This window comes from Suncus etruscus, chromosome 11, assembly GCF_024139225.1.
Source record: "Suncus etruscus isolate mSunEtr1 chromosome 11, mSunEtr1.pri.cur, whole genome shotgun sequence".
Classification (NCBI taxonomy): Eukaryota; Metazoa; Chordata; class Mammalia; order Eulipotyphla; family Soricidae; genus Suncus; species Suncus etruscus.
In genome coordinates, this window is record NC_064858.1 from 11,815,141 (window position 1) to 11,842,326 (window position 27,186).

Genomic DNA, 27,186 nt, shown 5'->3' on the forward strand with positions numbered 1-27,186 from the left:
TAATGAAAAAGGTTTTGATGGAATTAAGGTTTAGGTTTTGATTGGTTCCTTGGCATAAGATAAATTGAATCTTCATAAGAGATATGAGTAAAGAAGTATGATGAACAGAGTGTTTTCATGTGAGAAAAAAAGTAATCAAATAATGAATGAAGTGAGTCCATGTCCTTTAGTATACTTTGAAAATGTCATTAGTAATAAAAATAGCCTGCAGGGAACTCTACTTAAAAATTTTAACTGAAATTGAATTTTATAGTTGTCTGTAATGTACTTAAATTTTTAATAGTATAATTCAAGTTGATTCCAGAAATAGTGCAAATTGCATATGTGACAGGAGTGTGTTAGGCATCAGAAGTCATATAAGAGTGTGTCCTGAGTCTCATGCAATGCAGCCTCCTTGGGTGAGGGGAACAGGGGATATTGATAGGTGGTACTGAGGCAGAAGATCTCAGACAACCTTCTAGGTCCCTGATATTGGAGTGCTATTTCTGCAATAAGCTGCTCCTGAGAGTGAGCCCCCCTGAGTGAGGGCCCTGGGCCTGCTCTGGTTATCCCCAATGCTATTTGGTAGGCTTGCTTCCTCCCTTGCCTGTGTCCACCTCAGAGAAGCCTCTTTCTGCCCAGGCCCACACTTGGGGGCAGCGTGTCAGGGTCAAGGAAATGGAAGTTTGAGATGCAATTAATGATTCTGTGAACTGAGCAGTGTCCTCAGCACTGGAGGAAACAGCTCATCACTGCAAGGATGGTCAGGAAATTGACTCAGCAGTAAATGCATAGATCCTACATGCAAGTCCCAGTCCTGAGAAATGGTCTCCAGCTCAGCAGGGACTCAGAGCTTTGCAGCTACATGGGGAAGCACAGGAAACTCGGTCATTGTACTCATTATGCCAGACATGTCACACACTGCTGAAATTTAAAAGCAAGAAGAATTGCAAGTGTAATCTTTATTAAAGAAATGTAAATTTTGGGGCCAGAGTAAAGATATCCCAGTGGTAGGGTGTTTGCCTTCTACGTGGCTGACCCAGGACTGATGGTGGTTCGATTCCTAGCATCCCAGGAATGATTTCTGAGGGCATAGCCAGGAGTGACCTCTGAGTGCTTGTTGGGTGTGCCCCCTGAAAAAAGAAATGTAAATTTTAAATATAAAATGAAAATATTCACATAAATTTTAAATGTAAAAATTTACATAAATATGCACCAAAATTATGGCATTTTCTGACCTTATCTTCACTGTAAGAATTTATAATATGGGTACATTTTCACAATGTACAAAAGGATTTTTTGAGATATTATTTATTGTAATGTTTTTTTGTTTTTTGGGCCACACCCGGTGAGGCTCAGGGTTACTCCTGGTGATAGCACTCAGAAATCGCTCCTGGCTTGGGTGACCATATGGGACACTGGGGGATCAAACCACGGTCCCATCCTAGGCTAGTGCGGGCAAGGCAGATGCCTTACCCCTGTGCCACTGCTCTGGCCCTAATTGTAATGTTATTTTAATAAAAAAAAAACCTGACAATAGGCTAAAATTCAGGGGTCTCAAACTTGTGGCCCACGGGCCGAAAACGGCCCTCCATACAACATTTTGTGACCCTGCCCTAGAGGAATCTTTCTTTGTTTTGTTTTGTTTTGTTTTAGTTGTTTGGGTCACACCCCCCAATGTTCAAGGCTTACTACTGACTTTGCACTCAAGGATCACCCTGACTTTGCCTCCTCCGGCCTCCAGGTGAATTGAGTTTGAGACCTCTGGCTGCTAAATGCTTACAGGGTAATCATTTGTACTATTTGTTAAATACATTTAGTTTTCTACTGTTCATGAACTTTAGGGCAGGATCTGTTGGCTCTTGTGCATTCTGATTTGATCTCATGACTGATTTTGACCCGAGTTTGAGGGGAAGCTAATTTGGTCATTTCTGGTCCAAACTGCTGGGTTGGGTTGTCTCTGGAGCCTCCTCTTTGGTATCCATGTTGTGGAGAGATTCACCTCTCAGTCAGGTCCCCAGTGACATGAGCAGACCCCATAATCCTAGTCTCATACCTTCCCACAGAGTACAAAACTTGTCACTTTTGCCTGACTGCCTAGTGGATTCTTTCTCTTGAAATTAGACACTCTCCCCAGGCATATTTCAGTTCAGTGTCAGCCCTGGGCTACTGTGTGTTCTTTCGAGCTCTATAATCATGTTCTTCTGGGTAGTTTTCTGAATTGGAACAACTCAACAGTCAGATATAAAGGGACTGCAGTGAGTATTTTTCACTCAATCTGGTTAGTTTTCATATTAAAGACATATTTATGTTATTTATAACTTCTGTATAAAGCTTAGAGAACTGTCAAACAGATCTTAAATGGTTTTAATTAATGTTTGTAGTTGTCTTTCTGTTGGCAACTTCCACATTTCAATTGAACAGTATTTGTTGAGTACAAATAAATTGATTTTAACTCCCATTTGACTGGAAATGTAATGCATCACTTTTGTTGTTGTTGTTGTTGTTTTCTGAGCCACACCCAGTGACGCTCAGGGGTTACTCCTGGCTATGCACTCAAAAATCGCTCTTGGCTTATGGGATGTGAGGGGATCCAACCACGGTCCATCCTAGGTAGCACAGGAAAGGTAGATAGATGCCTTACTGCTTGTGCTACCGCTCCGGACCCTTTATCACTGTTTTTAAAATAGAATATTAGATAAGTGAAAGAAAGTCCTTAAGATGATAAATATGATAAATGTTACATATATGTTTATGTGTATTTTAAAATTTGTAATCAAGTACCATTATTCTGAATTATGAATATTCTGAGCTCCAATTTATGTAATAATAAGTCACTCTACATTCTGTGATTCACTTTGGTGGAAGGCTTGGGGGCCACACCTTGTAATGTTTTGGGTTTTTTTTATTTTACTTATTTTGGCTTTTATTTTAAGTCTGGTTTATGTCATTCTAAGTACTTCACACGTTGGGAAGGAAGGAAGAAGAGAACGAGAAAAGGAGGAAAGGAGGAATCAAACAGTAGTTAGAGATTTTCTGGGGCCGGAGAGATAGCATGGAGGTAAGGCGTTTGCCTTTCATGTGGAAGGACGGTGGTAAGAATCCTGGCATCCCATATTGTCCCATGAGCTTGCCAGGAGCGATTTCTGAGCGGAGAGCCAGGAGGAACCCTTGAGCCAGCGCTGCCGGTTGTGACCCAAAAGCTAAAAATCAAAAGAAAAACTACTAAGTCACAGTATAACAAATTGTCTCTGGACTTAAGTTCTTACAAATGCTGAATATGCTGTTCCTCAGGGTGCCAGGAAGTTTACTGATTTATTTTTATTTTTGTTGTTGTTTTGTTTATTTTGGGGGTCATGCCCTGCTATGCTCAGAGCTTAGGTGCTCCTGGCTCTGTGCTCAGAAATCATTTCTAGTGGGCTAAGGGGACCCTATGAAATGCTAGAGATTGAACCCTGTGTCAAGTTACAAGGCAAATGCCCTACCTGCTATATTATTACACTTTGGCCCCATGACATTTGAACCAGGCCAAAATACCATCGGAAAGTGTAGGATAGGGCCAGAGATAGTATGGAGGTAAGGCATTTGCCTGCCACGCAGAAGATCAGTGGTTCAAATCCCAGCATCACATAGGGTCCCCCGAGTTTGCCAGGAGCGATTTCTGAGCGTAGGGCCAGAAGGAACCCCTGAGTGCTGCCGAGTGTGACACCCCCCCTCCCCAAAATAAAAGGAGAGATAGCATGGAGGTAAGGCACTTGCCTTTCGTGCAGAATCTGGTTGGTGGTTCAAATCCCGGAATCCCATATGTTCCCCTGAGCCTGCCAGGAGCGATTTCTCAGCGTGGAGCCAGGAGAAACCCAAGCACAGCCGGGTGTGGCCCAAAAACAAAACAAAAACAAACAAACAAAAATTATTCTGGGGCCGGAGAGAGAACACAGCAGCACTTGCCTTGCAAGCAGCCGACCCAGGACCAGGACTAAGGTGGTTGGCTCGAATCCCGGCGTCTCATATGGTCCCTGTGCCGGCCAGGGACTATTTCTGAGCAGATGGCCAGGAGTAACCCCAGAGCGCCGCCCAAAAGGAAAGAATGGTCACTTATCCTGCTTCGCTCCGTCCTCTTTCTGCCCTATCTGTGCCTGCTTCCAGCTTGACTGTTGCCCGGGTTGCATGAAGACCCTGGCAGGGTGGACACCGGCTGCTGCCGCTGCCTTGACCAGGTCCACCACCCTCAACAACCCCTCCTCGCCCTCAACAACTCCTCCCTCGCCCTGACCAAGTCCTCCGCCGCCCAGATCATCTCCACCGCCGCCCTGGCCAACTCCACCACCCTGGCCAAGTACGCTGCTGCCCTGGCACCGTCGCCTCTGCCTCCCTGGCCTTCTCCTCCACCGCCACCACCACCGCAGCCACGTCCATTGGCCCCTCTGTGTTTGCTTCCTCTTCCTCCTCTATTGGCTGGGCCTTGTTCTAGGAAGGAAAGAAGGGAGGGAGGGAGGGAAGAAGGAGGGAGGGAGTGAGGGAAGGAAGGAAGGAGGGAGGGAGAGAAGGAAGGAGGGAGGGAGAGAAGGAAGGAGGGAGGGAGAGAAGGAAGGAGGGAGGGAGAGAAGGAAGGAGGGAGGGAGAGAAGGAAGGAGGGAGGGAGGATGCATGTGGTGTGTCCCCCCCCCCCCAAAAAAAAAAACTCCTAAGCCACATAGGCCTGAGATTTAAGTCTAGCTTGAAGACACCAGGGGGTCCAGCCCACCATCACATGTGGTCTCTGGAATCCCACCAGGAATGATCCTTAAAAGACTGGGGCCAGATGGGGCCGGAGCGATAGCACTGAGGTAAGGTGTTTGCCTTGCAGGGGGCCAACTCAGGAAGAACCCTGGTTCAAATCCCAGCATCCATATGGTCTCCCGAGCCTGCCACTCGCAGAGCCAGGAGTAACTCCTGAGCGCCACCAGGTGTGACCCAAAAACCAAAAAAAAAAAAAAAAAAAAAAAAGAATGGGGCCAGAGAGATAGCATAGCAGTAGGGAGTTTGCCTTGCATGCATGTATGTGTTCTGTGGTGTTTTTTTGTTTGTTTAAATTGTGTGTTCATATTGTGTTGTGCAAAAATTTGCTTTTTATTCGTTTGACTTGTCAGTTTGTATTTTGTGTTAATTTGTAATTTCATTCAAATTGTGTGTTCAAATTGCATTATGCTTTTGCTAAGTTTATGATTGAGTACTGCCGCATTTTAGGCTGAAAAAAAGTGTTTTGTGCTTTTTTTAAACCTAGGGGCCTTAAAACTTGCTTGATATCTGACAAGGGAAATTGCCCGAGGCAGATCATCATCTCGATGCTAATAGATAACCTGACTAGCTAGAGAAAGAAAAAAAATGGTTTTTAAAAAATTTCTACTGAAAATAAAGAAAAAAAATTTTTCTGACTTTAGAAATTTCTAAAAATTGGGTGGATAAAAACAGGTTCCAAGGCTGACTGAATGTAAATATAAGTTTGATAAGGATGGGGACGCCTTTAAATCCGGGCATCCTTTAGTCCTCTCACCCCATAGAGAAATACTAAAAAAGGCTGCCTCTAAGGGCCTTTTACCCTTAAAGTAGCCCCCCCCCCTACTGGACTGAGCACAATAAGAATTCCTAGCTTCTACATTAATTTAATTTTGGTTCAATGTTTTAATTAGAAGTCTTCTTTTGAAATACAATAGAAACTAAAAAGGAATACTCATTATTTTAGGCATTTACAATAGGTTGAACTTGTCTTCAAAGAACAAAAAATAAAATTCCTGGTAACTTACAAATTATTGACTTGAGGTCTTCTAAAGTAGAAACATTCGCTTGTTCCTTGAGTCAGTTTTGGTCACCTTTACTAGTTTTCTGTGTTTAATATCTGGAGATTTGAGAACTTATTAGCTGTTGCACTTGGCCTACCCTTGTTCTTGTTGTTCAACGGGACCTTCTAGGTGATGTGGAGCAGCCTTTGGAATCCGTTGGAATCCTTTGGAGCTTGGCCTGCTTGGCCTGCTGGGCCCACGGCCTCCCCACGACGGGGGACAGTGCCAGGGGACCGGCCGCCTCCGACTTTTTTTAATTTTTATTAACATATTTATTTAAGTGCCATGATTATAAACACGTTAGTAATTGGGTTTCAGTCATAAAAATATAGATCCCCTTCACCAGTGCAACCGGGGAAGCGCAGACATCGCGGACAATGTGGAAGCCTCGGGGGCCCGTCCCCAGCCCGACCAGGGGGGAACATCCAGGGGGCAAAGCTTGGGGGACCCCCAACTCACCTCTCAACTCCTCGGACACGGCAGGGCAGCGGTGCGAGGACAAGCTGCAGGCCTGGGGTCGGCACTGGAATTTCTAAGCAAAGACACGCCCCCACCTCGTGCCCAAGGCGACCCCTGACCTCTGACCCTGCAAGTGACCACCCTCTTCCAGCCCCCCAGCCTCCAAGCCAGCCCCATCCACAACCTTCCTCTCCCAAGACTTTTTTTTTGTTCCCCCCCATGAGGAAGACCAAGGTATTTCCCAGGACTTCATCTATGGACCCAGATGGGCCTGGAAGGCTCTGAATTTTTTTCTCTTTGTCCCAAGGACTCTCAGTAGGCAAAACTATTTCACTATTGTTCACCACCAAGAGCCTTCACTCAAGAAAATAGCAAACCCCCCCCCCCCCCGCTCATAATGAATCCTCTATAAGTGCTCCCATCACTGGACCCCACTCTTTTTTAACCCATGAATTTGTGTTAGGGGTCCACACTCAGTGGTGTTAGGGGATCATGAGATGCGGGGGGGTTGAATACAGGTTGCTTGCATGCAAGGCAAGCGTCCCTCCCTGCTGTGCTATATATATATATATTTATGGACTCTCTCTGGCCCTAACCCTTGAATTAAAAAAAAATCATGAAGCAAGAACTCATTTTAAACCATGTGGGACGGTTTTACTTGGACATCATTCTTGTTTCTGACTCCTAAATTCCTTCCTAGTAATGCAGGGTCTCTGTCTCCAAACTCCCAGAGGGGCTGGGCACAGGCTGGGACTGCAGGGGGAGTGTGCTTGCAGGCAGGCATGGAATTCACTACCATGTTTTTTCCAAGCAATCCTGGAGGAATTTGCCTCCCAGCAGACCTCACTAGCTAGACAACAATGTGTGTGTGTGTGGGGGGGGGGGGGGGGGCGGGCATTTGCATTGTGCCCAGAAAATAGCAAATGTTTAAAAGAGGAAGAAAAAAGAGATAGAAATCTGTGCCTTCCTGGGATTGGCCATAAAGAGGGCTTCAGGACAGGGGATTGCCATTGCCAGAGACAGGATCTTCGCATCCTCAAGTCCTAGGGCTCTTTTTTTCTGAACCCATGACCAAATTCTCTTCGAGGAACTTCTTGGAATCGTTCTTGGACTTAATTAAAGAATGTGTCACTGTCAGAATTCATGAAAATAGGAGCATTGAGTGAATTACATGGACTAACTACACCACAAAATGCAATGAGCCAGTGGGTGTGGACTGTATGCAAAATTGTGCCAGATAAACTTAAGTTCAAAAAATATAAATGGGGAGGGTAGCTCAGAAGGCCACATGAAATGAAGGGAGGGCAAGCTTTGGGATTTGACTCCTGGGTTCAAATCCTAGCACTGTGTGCAATGTCCCTGGAGCAATGCTGGGGATCAACCACCCCACCCCACAAAGATCTATAAATATATAAGATAAGTGCTAGAGCATTATTACAGTAGATAAAGCACTTGCCGGGTTCGATTCCTGGTAGCAAATACTGCCCTGGAGCATGCCAGGAGTAAAGCCGAACACCACTGGTTGTAACCAAAATTCCAAACTATTATCAAAGATGTTACACAGACATAGGAACTGTGTTAACTGCAAGCAAATATGGAATTAGCAAGTTTTTAATCCTATGTCTAAATTTTTGCCTGTCACTTTATCAAAGACCACTGAGACACTTGACATTAAAAAAAAAGGGGGGGGTTTTGAGGGGCCAGAGACAAGATTGCAGCAGCCAAGGGAAGGCTGGCTGAGCTGAGGTTGGATCTCCCGCACCATATATGATTGTCACCCCTCCACTCCAATAGCAGTAAACCACACCTTGTAATGTTTAAGGGCTATTCTGGATCTGTTCTCAGGAGTGGGTGACACCGTCAGTGTCAGTATGAGATTGAACCAGGTCAGCATGATGTCAGCTAAGTGCCTTAACTCCTACACTATCTCTGTCCTTCAGGGATTCCTTTTATTTGCAGAGAAAAACAGATCTTCTGTTGCCCATCATCATTAGTCACAGTGAATTGCACCTGATATAGTTACCATGAGAGCTTAAGGTAGCAGGCTTCAAGTTGGCACTTGTTACAGGTGAAGGTATTAAGAACATGGGTTGAGTACTTTATTAGTTAAAATTTGATTTGATTTTTAGCATAAAACAAGTCTGTGATGCACTTAGAAATTGGAGCAGACCCATTCAGCTACCTAAATTGTGGAACCCCATATAAAATAAATGTGGACAACCTGTTTTTTAAAAATTAGACATTTCACAGAGGTGGCAGCAATATACGGAAGCCGGTTTTCTTGGGGACCATGTAGAATAACAGATGCCGGTCCTGCCTGTCCATCATCAGAATTTTGGGTATAACAAATGTTTTTGTTTGAAATGATGAGACAGCTTTTTTTCTGAACATGCAAATATAAGATGGAGGTTTCCAACAAAGCAATATTTGAGCTTAGGAGAAGCTTTAGATTTGTGCTTTAGGTTGTCTTAAAGTTACGATGTTTCAGTGCTTTTCATCAATAAATAAATAAATGTAAGACTAATAATAGTAAAAATCAACTCATTTTAACAACAAATACTCTACATTGCTCTTTTGATTGTAGTTCATTGGCAATCCTGGGATTCAGAAATGTGGATTGAAAGTCATTTCCTCTATAGCCTGTTTTCCTGAAGCACTTGAGGAGCTGTCCCAAGAGGGAGCTGTAGATACAGTGGTGCACGCACTGCAGATGTTTCCTGACAGTCAAGGTGAGCGCATGACTCAAGTGTTTTTTTGCTATTGGCTAGATGTCTTTAAAGTTGTCTTGCCTTGAAATTAAAATATTTAATTTTGCTTATATTTTCCTTTTGTTCTAGAAATTCAGTGTCTGGGTTTAAGTCTTATAGGCTGCTTCGCTACGAAGAAGAACTTAGGCATAGGAACTGGACATCTGCTAGCAAAGATTCTGGTGTCCAGTTTGCAAAGATTCCCTGATGTTCGTGATGTGCAGATGAAGGTTTGTCCCTGTCGAGGGCACTTTCAGGAGAGTAGCAAGTGTCATGCCATTTTGCATTAATGGGAACGTTATAGTGACTTGAGAAACCATTGATCATTTTGTGGTGTTTTGTTTATAAATAGTAGACAATGGGACTAATTATTCATAAGTGGCATCATGACCAGAAATGAAAATATCGGGGCTGGAGAGATAGCATGAAGGTAGGGCATTTGCCTTGCATGCAGAAGGACGGTGGTTCGAACCCCGGCATCCCATATGGTCCCCCGAACATGCCAGGAGCGATTTCTGAACGTAGAGCCAGGAGGAACTCCTGAGCGCTGCCAGGAGTGACCCCAAAAACCAAAACCAAAACAAAACAAAAAAGAAATGAAAATATCTAGGCAGTACTCTTTGTGTAAATATTGTTAGTAATGAGATAATAGGGAATTAAACAGTGTTGAACACACAGCATTCTTAGATTAATGACCAGCGGGATCAGAGAAAGTACAGACACAAAAAAAAGAAAAGAAAAGGCCTCCCAGTTCTTACCACAGGCTATGTTCTTTACACTGATAGTATAGAAAGAGGAGATACAGTAAATGCACCCTATAAAAAAAATAAAAGATAAAAAAATAAAAATTTCAAAACACTATGGTGGCTGGAGCGATAGATAGTATATCAGGGAGGGCCCTTGCCTTGCATAGCGGCCAACTCAGGTTTGATCCCCAGCATCCCATATGGAGAGGCCCAGAAACCAAACCAAAAAAAAATTTTAGAGCACAAGACAGTTGGGAAAGTTTTGGTTATCTGTAAAACCTCACTTGCAATCTTGTAATAAAAAGGGGCTTCAATTTCTCAGATATGGCTTCAGGTAGGGATCTTAAGAGCTAACTCTAGGGACCGGAGCTATGGTGCAAGTGGTAGGTGCGTTATGCCTTGTTGTTGCACTAACATAGGACGGACCTTGGTTTGATCCCCTGGCAGCCCATATGGTCCCCCAAGCCAGGAGCAATTTCAGAGCTCATAGCCAGAAGTAACTCCCGAAGTTTCGTTGGGTGTGGCCCCAAAAACAAAACAAAATAAATAAAAGGCTAATTATAGTGTATTAAGTCGTTTGTCTACTTTGCTAATGATGACTTGATAATTAGCATTTTATTTATTGTGTGCCTGCAACAGCGGGTATTATATTTAATTTATTTATTTTAATGGGAAGTTTATTTATTAATTTGATTTTTGGGCCACACCTGGCAGGCAGCGCTCAGGGATTTCACTTGGCTCTGTGCTCAGACTTTGCTCCTGTCAGACTCGGGGGACCACAGGGGATGCCAGGGATAGAACCTGGTTTGTCCCAGGCCAGCCACTTGCAAGGGAAAAATGCCCTACCACTGTGCTAATACTCTGCCCCAATAGAGGGCTTTTAGAGTCATTTAAAGAGATTACTGCTTTAAAGTACAAAACCTATAAATTTATTATTTAATTAAGTGAACATCACAAGTCTTAAATGATCACAGGCAAAGTATTCTGTTTTGTGTTATCTACTTATTTATTAGATAAATTAGATGTTTATTTACTTATTTTTTATTTATTGGGCCATTATTGACGTTACTGTTCTCAAACTTTCAGGGTTTTCAGACCATCCTGACATTACTGGAATTGCTGCCTCCCTTTTCCTCCAAGCTGCTGTTGCATCATTCATTTGATTTGGTCATTTTCCATCAGATGTCTTCCAGCATCCTCGAGCAAAAGGACCAGCAGGTTCTGTCCACTTCTTCATCTCTGTGCTAAATATTGCGATGTATTTATCTGGGCCCTACTCATTTTCACTCTTTTTAGTTTCTGAAACTTTGCTGCAAATGCTTTGCAAAACTGAGTGTGGAAGATGAGCAGAAGAGCTTGATGTTGGAGCGAGCCTGTGAGCAGAACAACAGCATCATGGCTGAATGTTTGCTCCTGCTGGGTGCTGATGTCAATGGAGTCCAGGACACCCCTCCTCTGATCTGCCAGGTAAATATTCAGGATGGTATTTCAGGATGATCTCTGCTCTGCTATGGACCTTACATCCTTTTCTCTTACTACCGAATTTACCAATTTACATATTCCAACACTTTGGCTTGTGATTTGTAGAAGAAATTTAGAGTTACAGAATTTCAGATTGGGTTCTTTAGGTATCATTCAGTATAATTCTTTGTTTTAAAATGTTAATCTATCTTGTTAGGTTGATGAATAGCTTTGAAACTTTATACGAACTCTTCTTCATCTCACTAGCTCCATCTTCACATCATCTCACTAGCTGATTTAGTTCTGCTCATTTCCTATTTTTTCTACATTTTATTTTGTTGTCTGGAAAGTTCTCAGTGGTTTACAGGTAGCCAAGAAGGCTGTGAGAACATTGCATCCATGTGCCTGAGCTGAGGAAAAACTGGCCTTCAGAGTTCTTTAGGAAAACTATCCTAAAAAGTACAGTTATTCTATTTTGCCTACCTACTCATCCTCAGTTTAAGCAAATGTTATTATACAAAAATCTTTCTATTATTTCCACAGTCTTCAGAGTTAATGTAACTATTTTTCTTCTTAAATATAGATGTCTGCATTGGTGGAACTATTAAGTTCGAAGCATCTATCCTGGTTGACAGAGGTTATTTGCATTTAGCAGATACTGAATATAAATTCAGGTGACTGGTTCTGGATGTACCAAGCATACATGTAAAGGTGTACAAGTGAGGCATGTTCAGAGCCAAATCAGAGTTGATCTCAGTGTTTCTAGGGTGAATATCAATGTGACCTGGGGTCAGGGTGGAAAGGACTTTGGGAACTGACACTGGGTGTGCAAACTGAGATGAAGCTCCTCCTAAGATGGGGTATAGAGCAACCAGGTGCTCTTGGGACACTCTGCCTGCTTTGCTAAGCCGCCTCCAGCTTTATTGTCCCTGAGACTGATAGACCCTCCTCCCCGAATTCATTTGAAGAGGAGGGAGGCAGGAAGCACTGAAGACATGCTAAGGTGCAACGGGGAGGGGTGGGACAACCAGGCTTCCTGTCTACACCGCTTCCTTCTGCCAGTGGAATTGCTGGAGTTGTCATTCTTTCTTCAGCACTGGTTTGAAATACTTAGTTTGGCTTGTGAACTGTACTAATTATAAGCCAGAAAGATGAGAAAATGTCAAAGGTCGTTAATTGTGCTGCTGATAACTTGGACTATATTCTGGATTTCCTTTTTATCATTTAAATGCGAAACAGTGGTTTGTATTTTTGTATTTGGCGTGAAGTAAGAGGAGAGAGAGAAAAGAGAATCATTTAAATCATATAAAAAATCATATAAAGAAGGAGAAGGATGTGTCCAGACTGGGTGGGTGTGGGTAGAGTGGAGTGAGCCCATGGCTCATGTGTTGTCACCTCTCTCATGAAGGTAGAATTACAGTCATCCTCTCTCTTTCTCTATCTCTGGTTTTTTTTTAAATTTGTTTGTTTGTTTTTGGGTCACACCCGGCGGTGCTCAGGGGTTACTCCTGGCTGTCTGCTCAGAAATAGCTCCTACCAGGCACGGGGGACCATATGGGACACCGGGATTCGAACCAACCACCTTTGGTCCTGGATCGGCTGCTTGCAAGGCAAACGCCGCTGTGCTATCTCTCCGGGACCCTATCTCTGTATTTCTTTTTTTTTTCCTTTTTTTTATTATTTTAATTATGACAACAAAGATGCAAAGAAAGAGGACAGGGTAAAGTTACAGTGGAAGCACAATCACCCATAAACAGAATTCTCGGTAGTCCCATCGATGATATCCCAGCCTTGAACTTTCAGCCAAAGAACATTAAGAAAAGCAAAACTGAATCCATATACAATACAATTACTTTGTCCCTCAAATCCCCAGTTGTAGTACATACTATTTCTTAGCAGCACACAATATAATATAAAGACATTAGACTTATGTAACTCCTTAAACATTGAGGGCAAAGAACATTTATCTAGTTCCATGCACATGCTTACTAGTTTAAGTTAACCTCAAAAGTTTTAGTGGGTTGTTTTTCTTAAGGATTGGAGTCAAGGGAACATAGTAAAAATGGTGTTAGAGTGGCATTTGTTTGCATAGGCCCACCAAAATATAAGGGACATGGAGAGAAAAATTATGGTCTAAATACAAGGAAACCCTACCCCTGAAGTTTCCTGGCACAGGACTATCTCTGTATTTCTATCTCTTGTCTCTCTGTCCTCTTGTCTTCTGTTATCCTTTTATCTCTCTCTTTTTTGTCTGTTTCTCTCTCTCTCTCTCTCTCTCTCTCTCTCTCTCTCTCTCTGTCCCTCTCTCTCTTCCCCTTTCTGCAGTGCATCCGCATTTCACCTTCTGTGCAGATGATAGGAACCAATGTGAGGGAACCAGTCAAGAATGAAGAAAGGTTTCACACTTTGTATATGGTGGAGCACAGTTTAGGGAGTCACCTGAATGCAGGTGACTGGAAGGTTTGTGGTTGGAGGAGTGGACATAGGTTATGGTCATACATGACTAGAGGTGGAGGTTGCTGCTGACAGGTGCAGATGTGCCCATTTTTAGCGTTGACACTGGCTCTCTCATCTTCCTCCCATGGTACCTAAAAGAGCCCCAGAATTGGCTGTTCTTCAGCATATTTCTGGGGAGTGAACTGCAGGTTACATGCAGGAGGGAAGGACAGGACAGAGATGGCCATTCTCTATGAGATCTGTTCTTCTCACTGTAGGAGAAGTGAGTGGTAATCCATTCATGATGCAGACTTCCACACTCGTTTTGCCATACAAATCATATGGCAGAGTGCCAGGGTGCTCAGTGTGCCCAAGTCTACAGGTAGGGCAGCTGAGAACCTGAAGGCAAGTGTGCGGGAGGACTCAGGGTCCATCTCGTCCCTGAACTTCCTGTCCTCCTGTGGCCCTTTCAGCCAACACTATGGCAGACCAGACCGTCTCTGCCATCAATCTCGATTTCCCAACTGAAAGCGGTCCTTGCCTCATTTTGTTAATCTGTCTTGGAGGGCGAGAGGGAAGAAATTTTCCAAACCCCATCTCCCATCTGCACTCTGCTCTTCCATCCCAGGTGTGTGAGAAGACCAGCAGTCCCCAGTTGGTGGAGTTGCTGCTTGATGCTGGCTCCCGAGAGCAAGACATCCGGGACGCACTGGCCATCAGTGTGGCCAAAGGTGACAGCCCTGTGGTCAGCCTGTTGCTGAGGAGACTGGCCCTGGACCTGGCCAATAGCAGCATCTGCCTGGGTGGCTTCTGCTTGGGGAAGCTTGAGCCTGCATGGCTGGGACCTCTGTTCCCAGATAAGACACCCAGTACCAAGAGCAAGACACGTAAGGAGGGGACCTGGCCCTTGACCAGCATCTTGTTGGTGGGTGGATCCTGCCTGGAGGCACAGGAGGAAAAGAGTGGTCAAAGCTTGGACATAGTTTTTGTTGTATAATGCTTTGAGAGAATGCTATATCTAAATTCTTGATATATTAGTAGCTCCTGTGTGCTCCATCCCCTTTTCTATCTCACAGCCCCTTTCTGCTCCCTCTCTTCCCTCACAGCCCCTGACCCCCTACCATCTCCCCCATCCCTGTTATCCTGCTTACCACTCATTCAGGGAACTTAGATATTGTCATGTTTAATTGTGCTTAGAAGCTTTGGGCCCCAACCTTTGGAAGGAAGGAGGCAGATTTGTAGAAAAATGAGAATGTGCAAGGATCTTTGGTGTGATGTCTATGCTTGTCTGAGTCTATTCTGGCCTCAAAGCTGTGCCATATCTTTTCACTGTAGATATTGGGTCCACACTGGCCCGTATGGTGCTCCGGTGCCAGGCGCACAGCGTGGGACCTGTGAACACAGCTTCCAGCTCGGAAGCGCCTGTTCCTGAGGCCCTTGAGCAGTTCGATGACTGGACTTTCATTTCTGAAACCTTTGTGGACAGTGTGTTTGGTCCAAGTGATGACCTGGATAGTGAAGGTATTTATTTGCAAAATTCTTCCTTGTTTTTTACACACACCTGACAGCCAAGGGTAGCAATTGAGGTGAAAAAACAATTCAACTCTGAAAACTTGAGGGGCATGGGCTCAGGCTGGGAATAGCTGTGCTTTCAGACAGGAATCTCTCTGCATGTGTTCCTGCATAAAGGGAACTGGGCTGCTAGAGACCCTGCGTGCAGCTGCATGTACCTTCTGCACTGCAACTGGATTTCTGAAGACCAGACCCTCACCTGGTCTAACTCTCCAGATCCTATTTAAATATTTTTCTAGGGTTTTTTTTTTTTTGCTTGGGTTTGCTCCTTCTGTTTATTGTCTTTCCATGAATGAAACTGTAAGGTGCTGAGTTAAGTGGAAGCTTAATTAGATAGATGAGGCTGCTGGTTGTTGAAGTGTGATTCTGAGGCCCAGGGGTGGTTTGGGAAGCTCAGGCCTCTGATGTTTGAAGCCTTGGATTTGGTCCCTGGCACAGACACCCCCAAATATAGTGTGATTCCACTGTGTAATTTGAGATTTGAAAATTTTTTTTAAAGAAAACTTTAGTTGAAGCCAAGAAATTTCATTAAAGAACTGTACATAAGTGTTAGTTGCTTCTTGACTGGTATATTTTTGTTGCATGAGTAACTTTTGGCTCTTTCCCACCTTGTCATGATGAGGGATGAATTCTTTTTCAATCGTATCTTTGTCACAGACTGTTGTTGTTCAGTCCTGACAGTGATTTGATATAATTTATGGATGAAGAAAAATGTGGTTGAGTTTTGAAAATAAAAAAGCCAACATCATTTAAAGATGTTACAAAAAGGGAATTGGGCAATTTCAGGAATGAAATAATTTCATCTTGATTGAAAATATGATCACCATCTTGTGAACTGAGTCAGTATTTCTTATTTGCCTTTACCATTAAAATATAGGAAGTGGCAGCTCATTTCTTATGAAAAAGAAGCCAAATTCAATCAGCGTGGGAGAATTTTACCGAGACCCTGTCTTGCAGCATTGCTCTCCAAAGCTACCAAGGCATTCCAGTTCTTTGGTCAGTAAACTTCCTTTGCATGTATTACCGACTTATCAGGGAGCTGACATTCTCTGCTGTAGCTGGAACCCTGAAGCCTTGGTGAAATCATCCAGCAGAGTTTCAATGCAAACCAGGAATTCCTAAATGATGTGGCCTTTTAGTTTATAGACTTGATCTTGTGTGGAGCACAGATTCCCTCCATGCTAGTCTGCCTGCTTCCTCAGAGCCCCACACTTGCCTTTTTAGGGTGGTCCCATGAGAACTGACAAACTTTTTTTTTTTAATAATATCTTTATTTAAGCACCATGATTACAAACATGTTTGTAGTTGGGTTTCAGTTATAAAAAAAGAATATGCCTCTCCCCCTTCACCAATGCACCCTTCCAAACACCAATGCCCCATATCTCCCTCCTCCCCCACCCCTTGGGGGAGTATGACAGGCATACTACTTCTCTCACTCACTACTATTGACTGACAAACTCTTGATATTATATGATTTCCATAAAAACTAATAAAAATATTTTTGGGGGGCCACATACTCAGGACTTTTTTATTTGTTTGTTTGTTTGTTTTTGGGCCACACCTGGCGGTGCTCAGGGGTTACTCCTGGCTGTCTCAGAAATACCAGGCACGGGGGGACCATATGGGACACCGGGATTCGAACCAACCACCTTTAGTCCTGGATTGGCTGCTTACAAGGCAAACGCCGCTGTGCTATCTCTCCGGACCCAGGGACTTATTCTTGACTGCACTCAGGGATCACTCCTGATTGGACTTGGGGGATCATAGGAGGTGCTATTGATTGACCCTGCATCAGGCATCTACTTTGCTATCTCTCCAGCCCCAGAAAATATTATAAATTTTTTAAAAGATCATAAAAAATGGACACTGATTTTATTATAGATTCTATTTTTTATAGGAGCCGTTTTTAAACCATGAAAACTTGCTGAAGCGAGAAAGAAAAATATTATCTTCAGATGATTCACTCAGTAAGTATTTCAATGCAATCCTAAGGCAGTGGTATTTTGAGCACGTATAGCACTTTGTTTCATTTCCTCTGATGATCTAATTTTCTACTTTCCTCTTATACGACTTCAAATTGTATGTTCCCAGCACTTCCACAATTTTGAATAATGAGATACAGTTGGAGACTAGAATTTTGTCCTTTACGATGTGGTAGAAGACATTTGTTTTCTTCCTGCTTCTTCTCTGAAGGTGCAAGCTCCCTCCCCAACCACCCTCAATTGCTCCATTGTCCCCGTTCTGTCTGATTGTGTGTCCATTGTTCATGTTGTTGCTGCCCCTGGAATGAGTCCCATCATTTGCTTTGCTTCTGAGTTTCCAGGGTCTGGAAGAGAAGAAGCTGGTGGGAGTGGGTGGCTAGCAATTACTTACCAGGTGAGAGGAATTCTTACACTTCTCTGTCTATTTTTTGACAAAAGGGTCATCAAAGCTTCAGTCTAGCACAAGGCCTTCTGACAGCTCTTCTTCCCTGGTTCTTGAGAGAGAATATATCACATCATTAGACCTTTCAGCAAATGAGCTGAGAGACATCGACGCCCTCAGCCAGAAGAGTGGGCTCAGCAGCTACCTGGAGCACCTGCAGAGGCTGGAGCTTCACCAGAACATGCTCACGGGCTTCCCTCAGCAGCTGTGTGAGGTGACAGCACAAGAAAGCTTCTCCATCTGTCACTAGATCGCACACATAGATGTTTACAGAGCAGGCTCTCCTGTGCCATATGATCAGAACCCCCATCTTGGTGGTTTCATGGAGAAGGAAAGATAGAGATAGATAGAAAGATAGATAGAAGTGAAGATAGAGATCTGACCCACGTCTAGGCAGGCTTGAGCACACAGCCTCGTTCTAGGGTCAAGGGAATGAGAGAGACAAGAATTGCCCTGGTTTGGTAGCATTGGCTCTGGCTTAGCTGCCAGCAATGTGACAAGAAAACATCTTTCTCATCTCCAGGTGTGGAGGCTCAGTCATCCCAAAGGCATTTCTTTGAGTAACATTTTAAATTATATGTACTTGAAAATTTTTTTGCTCCAAGTTCCTATTCTAAGAGTTCAAATGTAAATCTACTGATAGGTAGTGCTTTGAATATTTACTTTTTTTCATAACTTTTTATGAACTTTAAGTCAGAATCCAAAGAAGATGTCCCCACAGCATGATCTTAATGTGAATGTGTAAATTCTTTAACTATTTTCAGATGTAATTGAAAACTTAATCAAAGATTACATCCATGGTTTAAAGAACTAGCTTTATCTCAAATATATTTTTCCTTTCTCTAACTTATAAAATGTACAGTAGTTTTGAGACAGAAGCAACCTTGAATGATTCAGTTAGTATCAGTGTCTTCTCACTGCATCTGTGAATGTAGAGACAGAGGTCCCCTTCCTCCATGTCCCCAGCGCTGATTGGTGATGTCCCCACATTGGCTGTTCTCCTCCCCAGCTCCCATTGATTACCCTGTCCCCACCTGGTCCAAATCACCACATTTGCTCACCTGGGTAGAGATGTTGCTCCAAGCTGTATGATCGAATGAGAAATGTATACAATGTATGCGTCATCTCCACCTTAGCTACCATCACCATCACACCTGCAAGGGACAGCATAGGAGAGGTGTTTAGGATGATTGCTTAGACTGACCCTTTTAGACATATTTGCTACATTGGAAGGAGAAGACTAGAATGGCTAGAGTAAGAGAACTTGGAAATGGCCCACCTGTGTAGACAGTTATGGCATTCGGAAGACCAGTAGACATTTCCCCTGGATTCTCAGGCACACCTAAAGATTGGCTGCTCCATTTTAGAGTAGAGAATGCCTACTCATAAGTGTACTAGAGAGTTTCTGTGGATTCCAGTCTGTTTAAAAATATATATTTATGGCCTCAGTTGCCAGCATAATAGAAAGCAGAAATTCTAGGTGAATATCCTCAACCTTTTGACATTTTAGGTCCCTGTCTTTCCAGATGCTGAAGTGTCTGACTCATTTGGACTTGCACAGTAACAGACTCATCTCATTCCCCCCATATTTGCTGAAGATAAAGTGTTTGGCCACTCTTGACATCTCTCGTAACAACATTGGGTCCTTGGTCCTAGAGACCACATGGAAGTGTCCAACCCTGAGACTGCTTAACCTGTCATACAACCAGCTGACTTTTCTTCCTGAGCACCTGAGCACTGTTGCCGAGAACTTGGAACAACTGATTGTGGAAGGGTAAGCAACCACCCCCTGCTTCCAAACCCAACACCAGGCTCTGCTGCAGGGGAACAGAATGTAACAGGACTGCTTCTGCTGGGAGGAGAGGTCAGTGGTAAAAATGAGGGTTGCAGAAATCACTCTGAAATCTTTATATTCACTTAAGAATCTACCTGCTCTGATAATACTATTCCAAGGTAAGTTGTTTGAGTTATTTCTTCAAAGTGGTTGCATATCTACAACTTAGTCTTTGTTTTGTCTACTCTGACTAGAAATAAAATATCAGAACTGTGTTCCCCCTTGAGTCTAAAGGAACTGAAGGTTTTGAACCTTAGTAAGAACTTCATCTCCTTACTACCCAAGGACTTCCTGGAGGCCTGTCCTAAAGTGGAAAATTTTAGTGCTCAGATGAATTTTCTTGGTAAGTGCCTGACAACTCTACTAGACAGTGTTTTCCAGTTCATAGAGACAAACAATTTTGGGTGGCATTTTCTTTAAAACAGATTAGAGTTCAAAGTTCAAGTTGTCATGTTGGTGGCAAAAAGAAGTGAACTGTCTAACCATGAAAATGGAAGGAAGCAAATGCTTATGGCTTCTATCACTCAGCATATGGCATTCTGGAAATAGTGAGAGAGCATTGGCTGTCCAGAAGGGAGAGGGATGCAGAGGAGCAGGTTGCAGGCAGTCAGTGCAGCCACTCTGTGTGATACTGCTAAGGTTGCAGGCAGTCAGTGCAGCCACTCTGTGTGATACTGCTATGAGTTTGTGTTACTGCACTTTGGCCAAGACCCTCAGGATGTCCCATACAAGCTGGTGCTGATGGGAGCTGTCTCCTCCTTTGCTCCTTGAGTGGAGGTGAGACTAGAGACAAGCAAACCTGCAGGGAAGAAGCCCTGCAGATTCCAACTGGACCTGTGAGTGCTGTGCTAGAAGGAGAAGGCTTGGGATGCCCTGAGGCTCCTACAGGGATCCAGTGATATGGTGTCTGTACCATGAGTGCGACTCCTCTCCAAAGATGCTGAGCCCCAGTCCGGACCTTGTCTTAGGGGGAAGCAATGGCCCTCCCAATTTACACCTGTGGCAGAAGGCTTGTGGGTGCCCAGTGGATGGAATCAGTTGGTCACCCTCAGGGAAGCTTGAGTAGAATCAAGTTCAACAGCGCTTTGTGCCAAACTGTACCACTTAGCAATATTGGAGATGAGCTTGTCTATATGATGGTGTCCAGGGAAGCACCATCCATCACAGATACTCCCTGTGAGGTGAAGTCTAGATGTTGGGTTTTATAACACCTTTCCCATGCAGTGTCTGAACCCCGACACTCTTAATGGTTCAGTGGCAAGTCGTTTTGACCAGTTTATTTTGCTCCACGTATTTTTGGAAACAGGTGAGGTAGAATGTGTCTTTCTGTTTCTTACGGAGACAATTTCTAGCATGACCTGGTATATTTTGGCCCTTGAAAAATATGTGCATGGAATCTATTATGCTGAGTGAAATAAGTCAGAAGGAGAGAGATAGATTCAGAATAGTCTCACTCATCTATGGGTTTTAAGAAAAATGAAAGACATTCCTGCAATAATTTTTAGAGACAAAAGAGAGGAGGGCTGGAAGGTCCAGCTCACTACATGAAGCTCACCACAAAGAGTGATGAGTGCAGTTAGAGAAATAACTACATTGAGAACTATCAGAACAATGTGAATGAATGAGGGAAGTAGAAAGCCTGTCTAGAGTACAGGCAAGGGTGGGGTAGGGAGGAATTAGATTTGGGGCATTGGTGATAGGAATGTTGCACTGGTGAAGGGGTGTGTTCTTTACATGACTGAAACCCAACCACAGTAATGTTTGTAATCAAGGTGTTTAAATAAAGATATTAATTTAAAAAAGTAAAATATTCTAAAACATAATATAATCCATATTTGTGTATGTCTTTGTGTCCAGGGCTACACCTTGCTCAGGGATTGCTCCTGTTGGTTGTGGGTGACGAGACATTGCTTGGGGAGGTGATACAGGGGTTAAGGTACTGCCTTGCATATAACCATCTCTAGTTTGATCTCTGATACCACATGATACCCTGCACTTCCAGGTGCTGTCTTAGGGCCTCATAGGAACTTCTGGAGGCCTGCTGGTGTTCTCCAGGATCACTGGCCTAAGAAGCACCACATCCTCATCTCTAGCCAGTTGGTTTGTCAAGTATCACTGGGAGTGGCCCCTGGGGCCTTTGAGTTCTGGTTGGGAGCCTTCCTGCCCAATGCCAAGAAATAATGTTTCTAGTCATTTTCATAGTGTTAGAATTTTTGAACCAAAGGATCACAGAACTTATCTGTCCTAGCTGCTTTGTTCTGTAGGTGAGGAAAGAGACTCTATGATTTCTCAGTATTCAGCATCCTATTCCTTCAAGGCACCTCAGTCTGGTCTTTTCCACCAGGAAATTTAGATTATACTTATATTAGAATACTGAGAACTTTTATTAGATGTTAGTTAGGTGAATTTATCTTAAATTTATTTAGCTTTCACATTATAAGATTTTTAGAACAGACTTTTTTTTATTAAATATATTTTTATTTAAGTAACATGATCATATTTGGGTTACAGTCATAACCAGAACACCCCCCTTCACCAGTGCAACATTACCTCTCCCCCTTCCCATCCCCTGTTTTCAAGACAGGCATTCTACTACAGTAGTTTGTTTTTAAGTTCAGTAAGTTGTATTTTTTTCCTTAAAGGATAAGAGTAAAAAAATATAGTAAAGGTGTGATAGTGGCAATCGCCAATGTTTGCATAGGTCCAGAAAAATGGGGAAAATGGGAGAAAAAATCCTTGACCTGATTACAGAAAGGCCTCACCCCAGAAGTTTATTGGCATAAGACAGACTCTGGGTTTCAGGCATACCAGTCTATCCAACTCCAGTCATTCTCAAGGTCCTGGTGAAACTTTTTCACACTTTAGCTATAGTTGGTATCAGACTTTTATATTTAAAGACTCTGGATTCTGTGCATTTCTTTCGTTGATGTCAGGCTGATGTGGAGCATCCTCTAGTTTCAGCATATCATTAAATGCAGAGCGATCTGCTTTGCATGCAGACTATTGCTGAGTCACCTGGGTGTTGGGAGTACTCTTTGGAGTCAGTCAATGAAAAAGCAGTGGTAGGTCTTCTCTGTTAGAGGCTTGGATCCTGGGAATGTTAAAGACAATTATGATTGTTTCCATAGTTCAGGTGTGTGTGGGCGATGCCCCTTCTTCTGAGGCCTGAGCCAAATCATTATGCCAATAGAACAGACTTTTTTTAACTGATAAATCAGTTTCAATAGATAAAATATTTTATTTTATTATTTTTTAAAATTTTTTTATTTAAACAACTTTATTACATACATGATTGTGTTTGGGTTTCAGTCATGTAAAGAACACCACCCATCACCAGTGCAACATTCCTATCACCAATGTCCCAAATATCCCTCCTCCCCACCCAACCCCTGCCTATACTCTAGACAGGCTTTCTATTTCCCTCATACATTCTCATTATTAGGATAGTTCAAAACGTAGTTATTTCTCTAACTAAACTCATCCCTGTTTGTGGTGAGCTTCATGAGGTGAGCTGTAACTTCCAGCTCTTTTCAGAACAGAGACGTTTTCATAGATGTTGGTCAGATGACTTTAGGTTGTTTTGCTTTCACATGAGAAGATTTTTAGAATTATGCTGTATTATTTTAATGTTTTGTGGTCAATATCAAGGATATTTAGTTAAGACCTTATTTTAAAAATAGGTTCAAGAAACCTGTAAGAATATAAATTAGGGGCCTGGAGTATTAGCACAGCAGGCAGGGTGTTTGCCTTGCACATGATGGCTGACCCAGGTTTGATTCCTAGCATCCCATAGGGTCCACCCAGCCTGCCAGGAATACTTTCTGGATGCAAAGCTGGTAATAACCTCTGAGAACCATTGGATGAGGGCCAAAAATCAAAAACAAAAAAGAATGTAAATGATAAATAATAGGACTATACTTATCTAATGGAAATGTACTAACCTATATCTGTTCTCTCATTTTAATTTTCTTTCAGCTGATATGCCTTTTTTGCCTTCTTCTCTGACAAGTCTAAAATTATCTCAAAACAGATTTACATGTGTTCCAGAAGCAATTTTAAATCTTCCACAGTAAGTTTATTATTTTAGCTTTAATAAGCTGGATGGGCCTGGGAGATAGTATAGCTGGAAGGGTACTTGTTTTTGTTTTGTTTTGTTTTGTTTGTTTTGGAGCCACACTTGGTGGTGCTACGGCTACTCCTGGCTGTGTTCAGAAATTACTCCTGGCAAACTCTGGGGACAATATGTTTTTAAAAGTCATAATTTAAAGGTCATCCCTAAAAAGATATTTATTCTTTCTAGCTGATGTGTACATTTATGTACACATTTGTACATTTATGTACAAAGCCATGCATGCAGCTTGCATGCCAAGAACAATGAGGAACAATGAGATTTGGTCCTCAGAAGCATCATCTCTGAGGGCTTGGCCTGGAGGTGGCAGCTTTTTGGTCCTGTTGGCTGACACCTGTGGAGGCCTCCCCAGCCTCTTGAGCTCCTCAGACACTTCTAATTGTCAGCATTCATGACATCAACCCTGGCATCTCATTCTCATTCTGCTGATGCAACCTTTCCCCCATGTATTTGGAAACACTCATTTTTTTTTCTTGCTCTCATACTGCTTTAGCTTGCGGTGCATAGACATGAGTAGCAATTTTATCCAGTGCCTCCCTGGTCCTGCTCACTGGAAGTCCTTGAATTTAAGAGAGCTCTTGTTCAGCTATAATCAGATCAACATTTTGGACTTGAGTGAAAAGGCATTTATGTGGTCAAGAATGGAGAAACTACATATTTCTCACAATAAACTGAAAGAGGTAAGCTGGTATCATTTTGTGTTTAATATATTTCCAATTTAAAATAGGATATTTGGGGCCAGAGTGCTAGCACAGCGGTAGGGCATTTGCCTTGCACACGGCTGACCCATGACAGACCTGGGTTCGATCCCCAGCATCCCATATAGTCCCCTGAGCCTGCCAGGAGTGATTTCTGAGCACAGATCCAGGAATAACTCCTGAGCACTTCTGGATGTGGTCCCAATCTCCCTAAGTAGAATAATTTTTTTCATAATTCATATCACCTCAAATTTTTATAAGTCCTTTATTTGGGGCTAGAGAGTTGGTTCAATGGACTGGAGTGCATGCTTTGATTCAAATGGAGTTTAATCTCTGGTACCAATAGTCCCTGAGCACCTCAAAAAGTAAGTCCTAAGCACTGTTACTGATTTTATTTGATATAATATCAATTTTTATTTGATATTATATCTTTTTGATATAATATTTTTGGCATAATATCAATTTTTAATAATATCTTATCTAAAGGTAAATGAGTATATATTAACATTTGATTTCCTTTAAAAACATTTGTACTTGAAGGTAGGTCACTTTTCTTGAACCTGGCTGACCTGAGTTCAATCCCCTGCATCCCAGTATGGTCTCCCAAACCCACCAGGAATAATTCCTGAGTGCAGAGTCAGGAATAAGCTCTGAACACAGCCAATGTGACCAAAAAAACCAAAAACCTACCAAACAAATGAAAACATATGTATTCTGGAGCTGGAGAGACAGTTCAGGAGGTAAAGCTTTTGCCTTGCATCTCTCCAATCTGGTACCACATGTTTGCCCAAATACCAGCTGAGGTCACTTCTGAGCTCAGTCATGAATAGCCAGAGTATCTCAGGTATGGCCTGAACTCTGTCCCCCTAAGTGCCTCTGAAGACCCCAAATATTTGTACTCTACATTTTTAAAGAATAACTGTTAGTTCTATGTGTCATGTTTTAACAGTATCATATTACATTTCTGGTATGTTGTAGTCTCAGCATTCCTGATATTGTCACCATGCCATCTGAATATGAAACATGTTTTTGGCTGACCTTGCTACACTCTTAAATTTCTGAATCCCCCCCGTTGTCTCTTTCTCAGTGGGTATCCTCCTTGCTTCACTTTGTTGCTTCTTTTATAAACCTAAAATTGATTATTCATTTATCCATTTCATAAAGTTTTTTATTTTTTGGTTGATCCTGTTTACTGCCTTTGAAAAGCAAAGAATTAGGTGTCTGATTTTGTGAGGGGTGGGTAGCGTAATTGTCTGTGATACTGGCCAGCAAATCAGTGTTTTGTCTGTTGCTCTATAGTTTGGAGAGGAGAAAGACTTAGTCAGGTCCTCCTCAGGTTAAGCTGGTTCTTTACTAGACCTAGTGCTGAGGATATCACTGAGTAGTTCATTGGGGAGACGGAGCTTGAGACTTGAGCTCTGCCTAACCTTCACTAGATCTTAGCATGGGGACTATGCCTCCGGCATAGCTCTCAGTATTGGGTTCATCTTCCCAGGCACACATGCTTCTTCCCTCACACCAACCAGATTTCCCTCTTTTATTTCCTTAGATTCCTCCTGAGATTGGCTATCTTGAAAATCTAACATCTCTTGATGTTAGTTACAACGTGGAACTGAGATCCTTTCCTAATGAAATGGGAAAATTAAGCAAGATATGGGATCTACCTTTGGATGAACTACGTCTTAATTTTGATTTTAAACATATTGGATGTAAAGCCAAAGACATCATAGGGTGAGATTTTTGTATTACTTTGATTTGTTTATTAAGCTAATTTCTGGTTTATTGTTTTTATGCACAGATTGCTTCAACTTAGGAAAAACTACTATCATTAGTATATGATGTGCCTTTTTATTTGTTTTGTTTTTTTGTTTTGGGGGCCACACCCATTTGATGCTCAGGGGTTACTCCTGGCTAAGTGCTCAGAAATTGCCCCTGGCTTGGGGGGATCATATGGGACGCTGGGGGATTGGACCGCGGTCCTTCCTTGGCTAGTGCTTGCAAGGCAGACATCTTACCTCTAGCGCCACCTCTTCAGCCCCATGATGTGCCTTTTAATGTTCCCTTTGATAGTGAGAGAACGTATTTGCTATTATTGTGAGGTGGAAGTAAATGCAAAGGAAATAAGCTTGTCAATTAGATCTCTCATTGCCAATTATAAAATCTCAAATATGTAGCAGCCTATAGTATTTTTCAAGGTACAGTTCTTAGAAGAGAGAGCTACATTATCTAAAAGCATCATTGCTTACATGATTAAAAATGACCAACTTTGATTTTTAATATTAACATAATGGAAACTCATTAGAAATGCCACAGATAGATGACAAAGGGAATTACCTAGAAAATAATAGCTTTTAAATGTTGTCAAAAATAGAAAAGTGTCAAAGTACAGTTTACTTGGCCATTTGATATTACCACAGTTTACAGAAACAAACTAAATTTTAAGTATCATTTGTGAAATCATGACAGCATTCTAGGTGTCAATGAATCTAGTCTTCACACTTACATAATCCAAAATTCTTTATAATAGCCTCTATTCCACCCTTTATCCTTTGTGACATTTCTACTCAATCCCTCTCAGAAACCTGAGATGTTGTACCATTGCTCCATCTGTAATTATCTTGCAGATTTCATCCTGATCATCATTTTCCTATGTTCCCTTAGTTTGACCAGGTAGGTACCTACCAATACAGGATCCTGGATGTCAGTCCTGGCCATTCTGCCCTGAACAGGCACCTCCTGACTATGATGCAAAATTAATAAGTGTGTCCCTTTCAAAGGTATAAGTGTTGAATTATTAATAACTGACACCTACTTGTCTCTTGCTTCAGAGTTATTAAATATACATTTATTTTTGTCTCTTTTTCTAAGAGACTTGAAATATG

The 27,186-nt window shown here is 42.5% G+C and overlaps 1 protein-coding gene across 1 annotated transcript in view; it reads left to right on the forward strand.

Moving 5' to 3' along the window:
* Window positions 1-27,186, forward strand: part of LRRK2 (leucine rich repeat kinase 2) — a 124,034-nt gene that overhangs the window by 35,420 nt on the left and 61,428 nt on the right. The window contains exons 15-28 of the mRNA XM_049783874.1: window positions 8,842-8,986; window positions 9,095-9,234; window positions 10,837-10,968; window positions 11,047-11,217; window positions 14,276-14,534; window positions 14,983-15,168; window positions 16,097-16,215; window positions 17,117-17,186; window positions 17,640-17,857; window positions 19,170-19,417; window positions 19,672-19,820; window positions 23,453-23,546; window positions 24,100-24,286; window positions 25,854-26,035. Coding sequence (XP_049639831.1) covers window positions 8,842-8,986; window positions 9,095-9,234; window positions 10,837-10,968; window positions 11,047-11,217; window positions 14,276-14,534; window positions 14,983-15,168; window positions 16,097-16,215; window positions 17,117-17,186; window positions 17,640-17,857; window positions 19,170-19,417; window positions 19,672-19,820; window positions 23,453-23,546; window positions 24,100-24,286; window positions 25,854-26,035 — 2,300 coding nt within the window. The remainder of the gene's footprint in view (window positions 1-8,841; window positions 8,987-9,094; window positions 9,235-10,836; window positions 10,969-11,046; window positions 11,218-14,275; window positions 14,535-14,982; window positions 15,169-16,096; window positions 16,216-17,116; window positions 17,187-17,639; window positions 17,858-19,169; window positions 19,418-19,671; window positions 19,821-23,452; window positions 23,547-24,099; window positions 24,287-25,853; window positions 26,036-27,186) is intronic.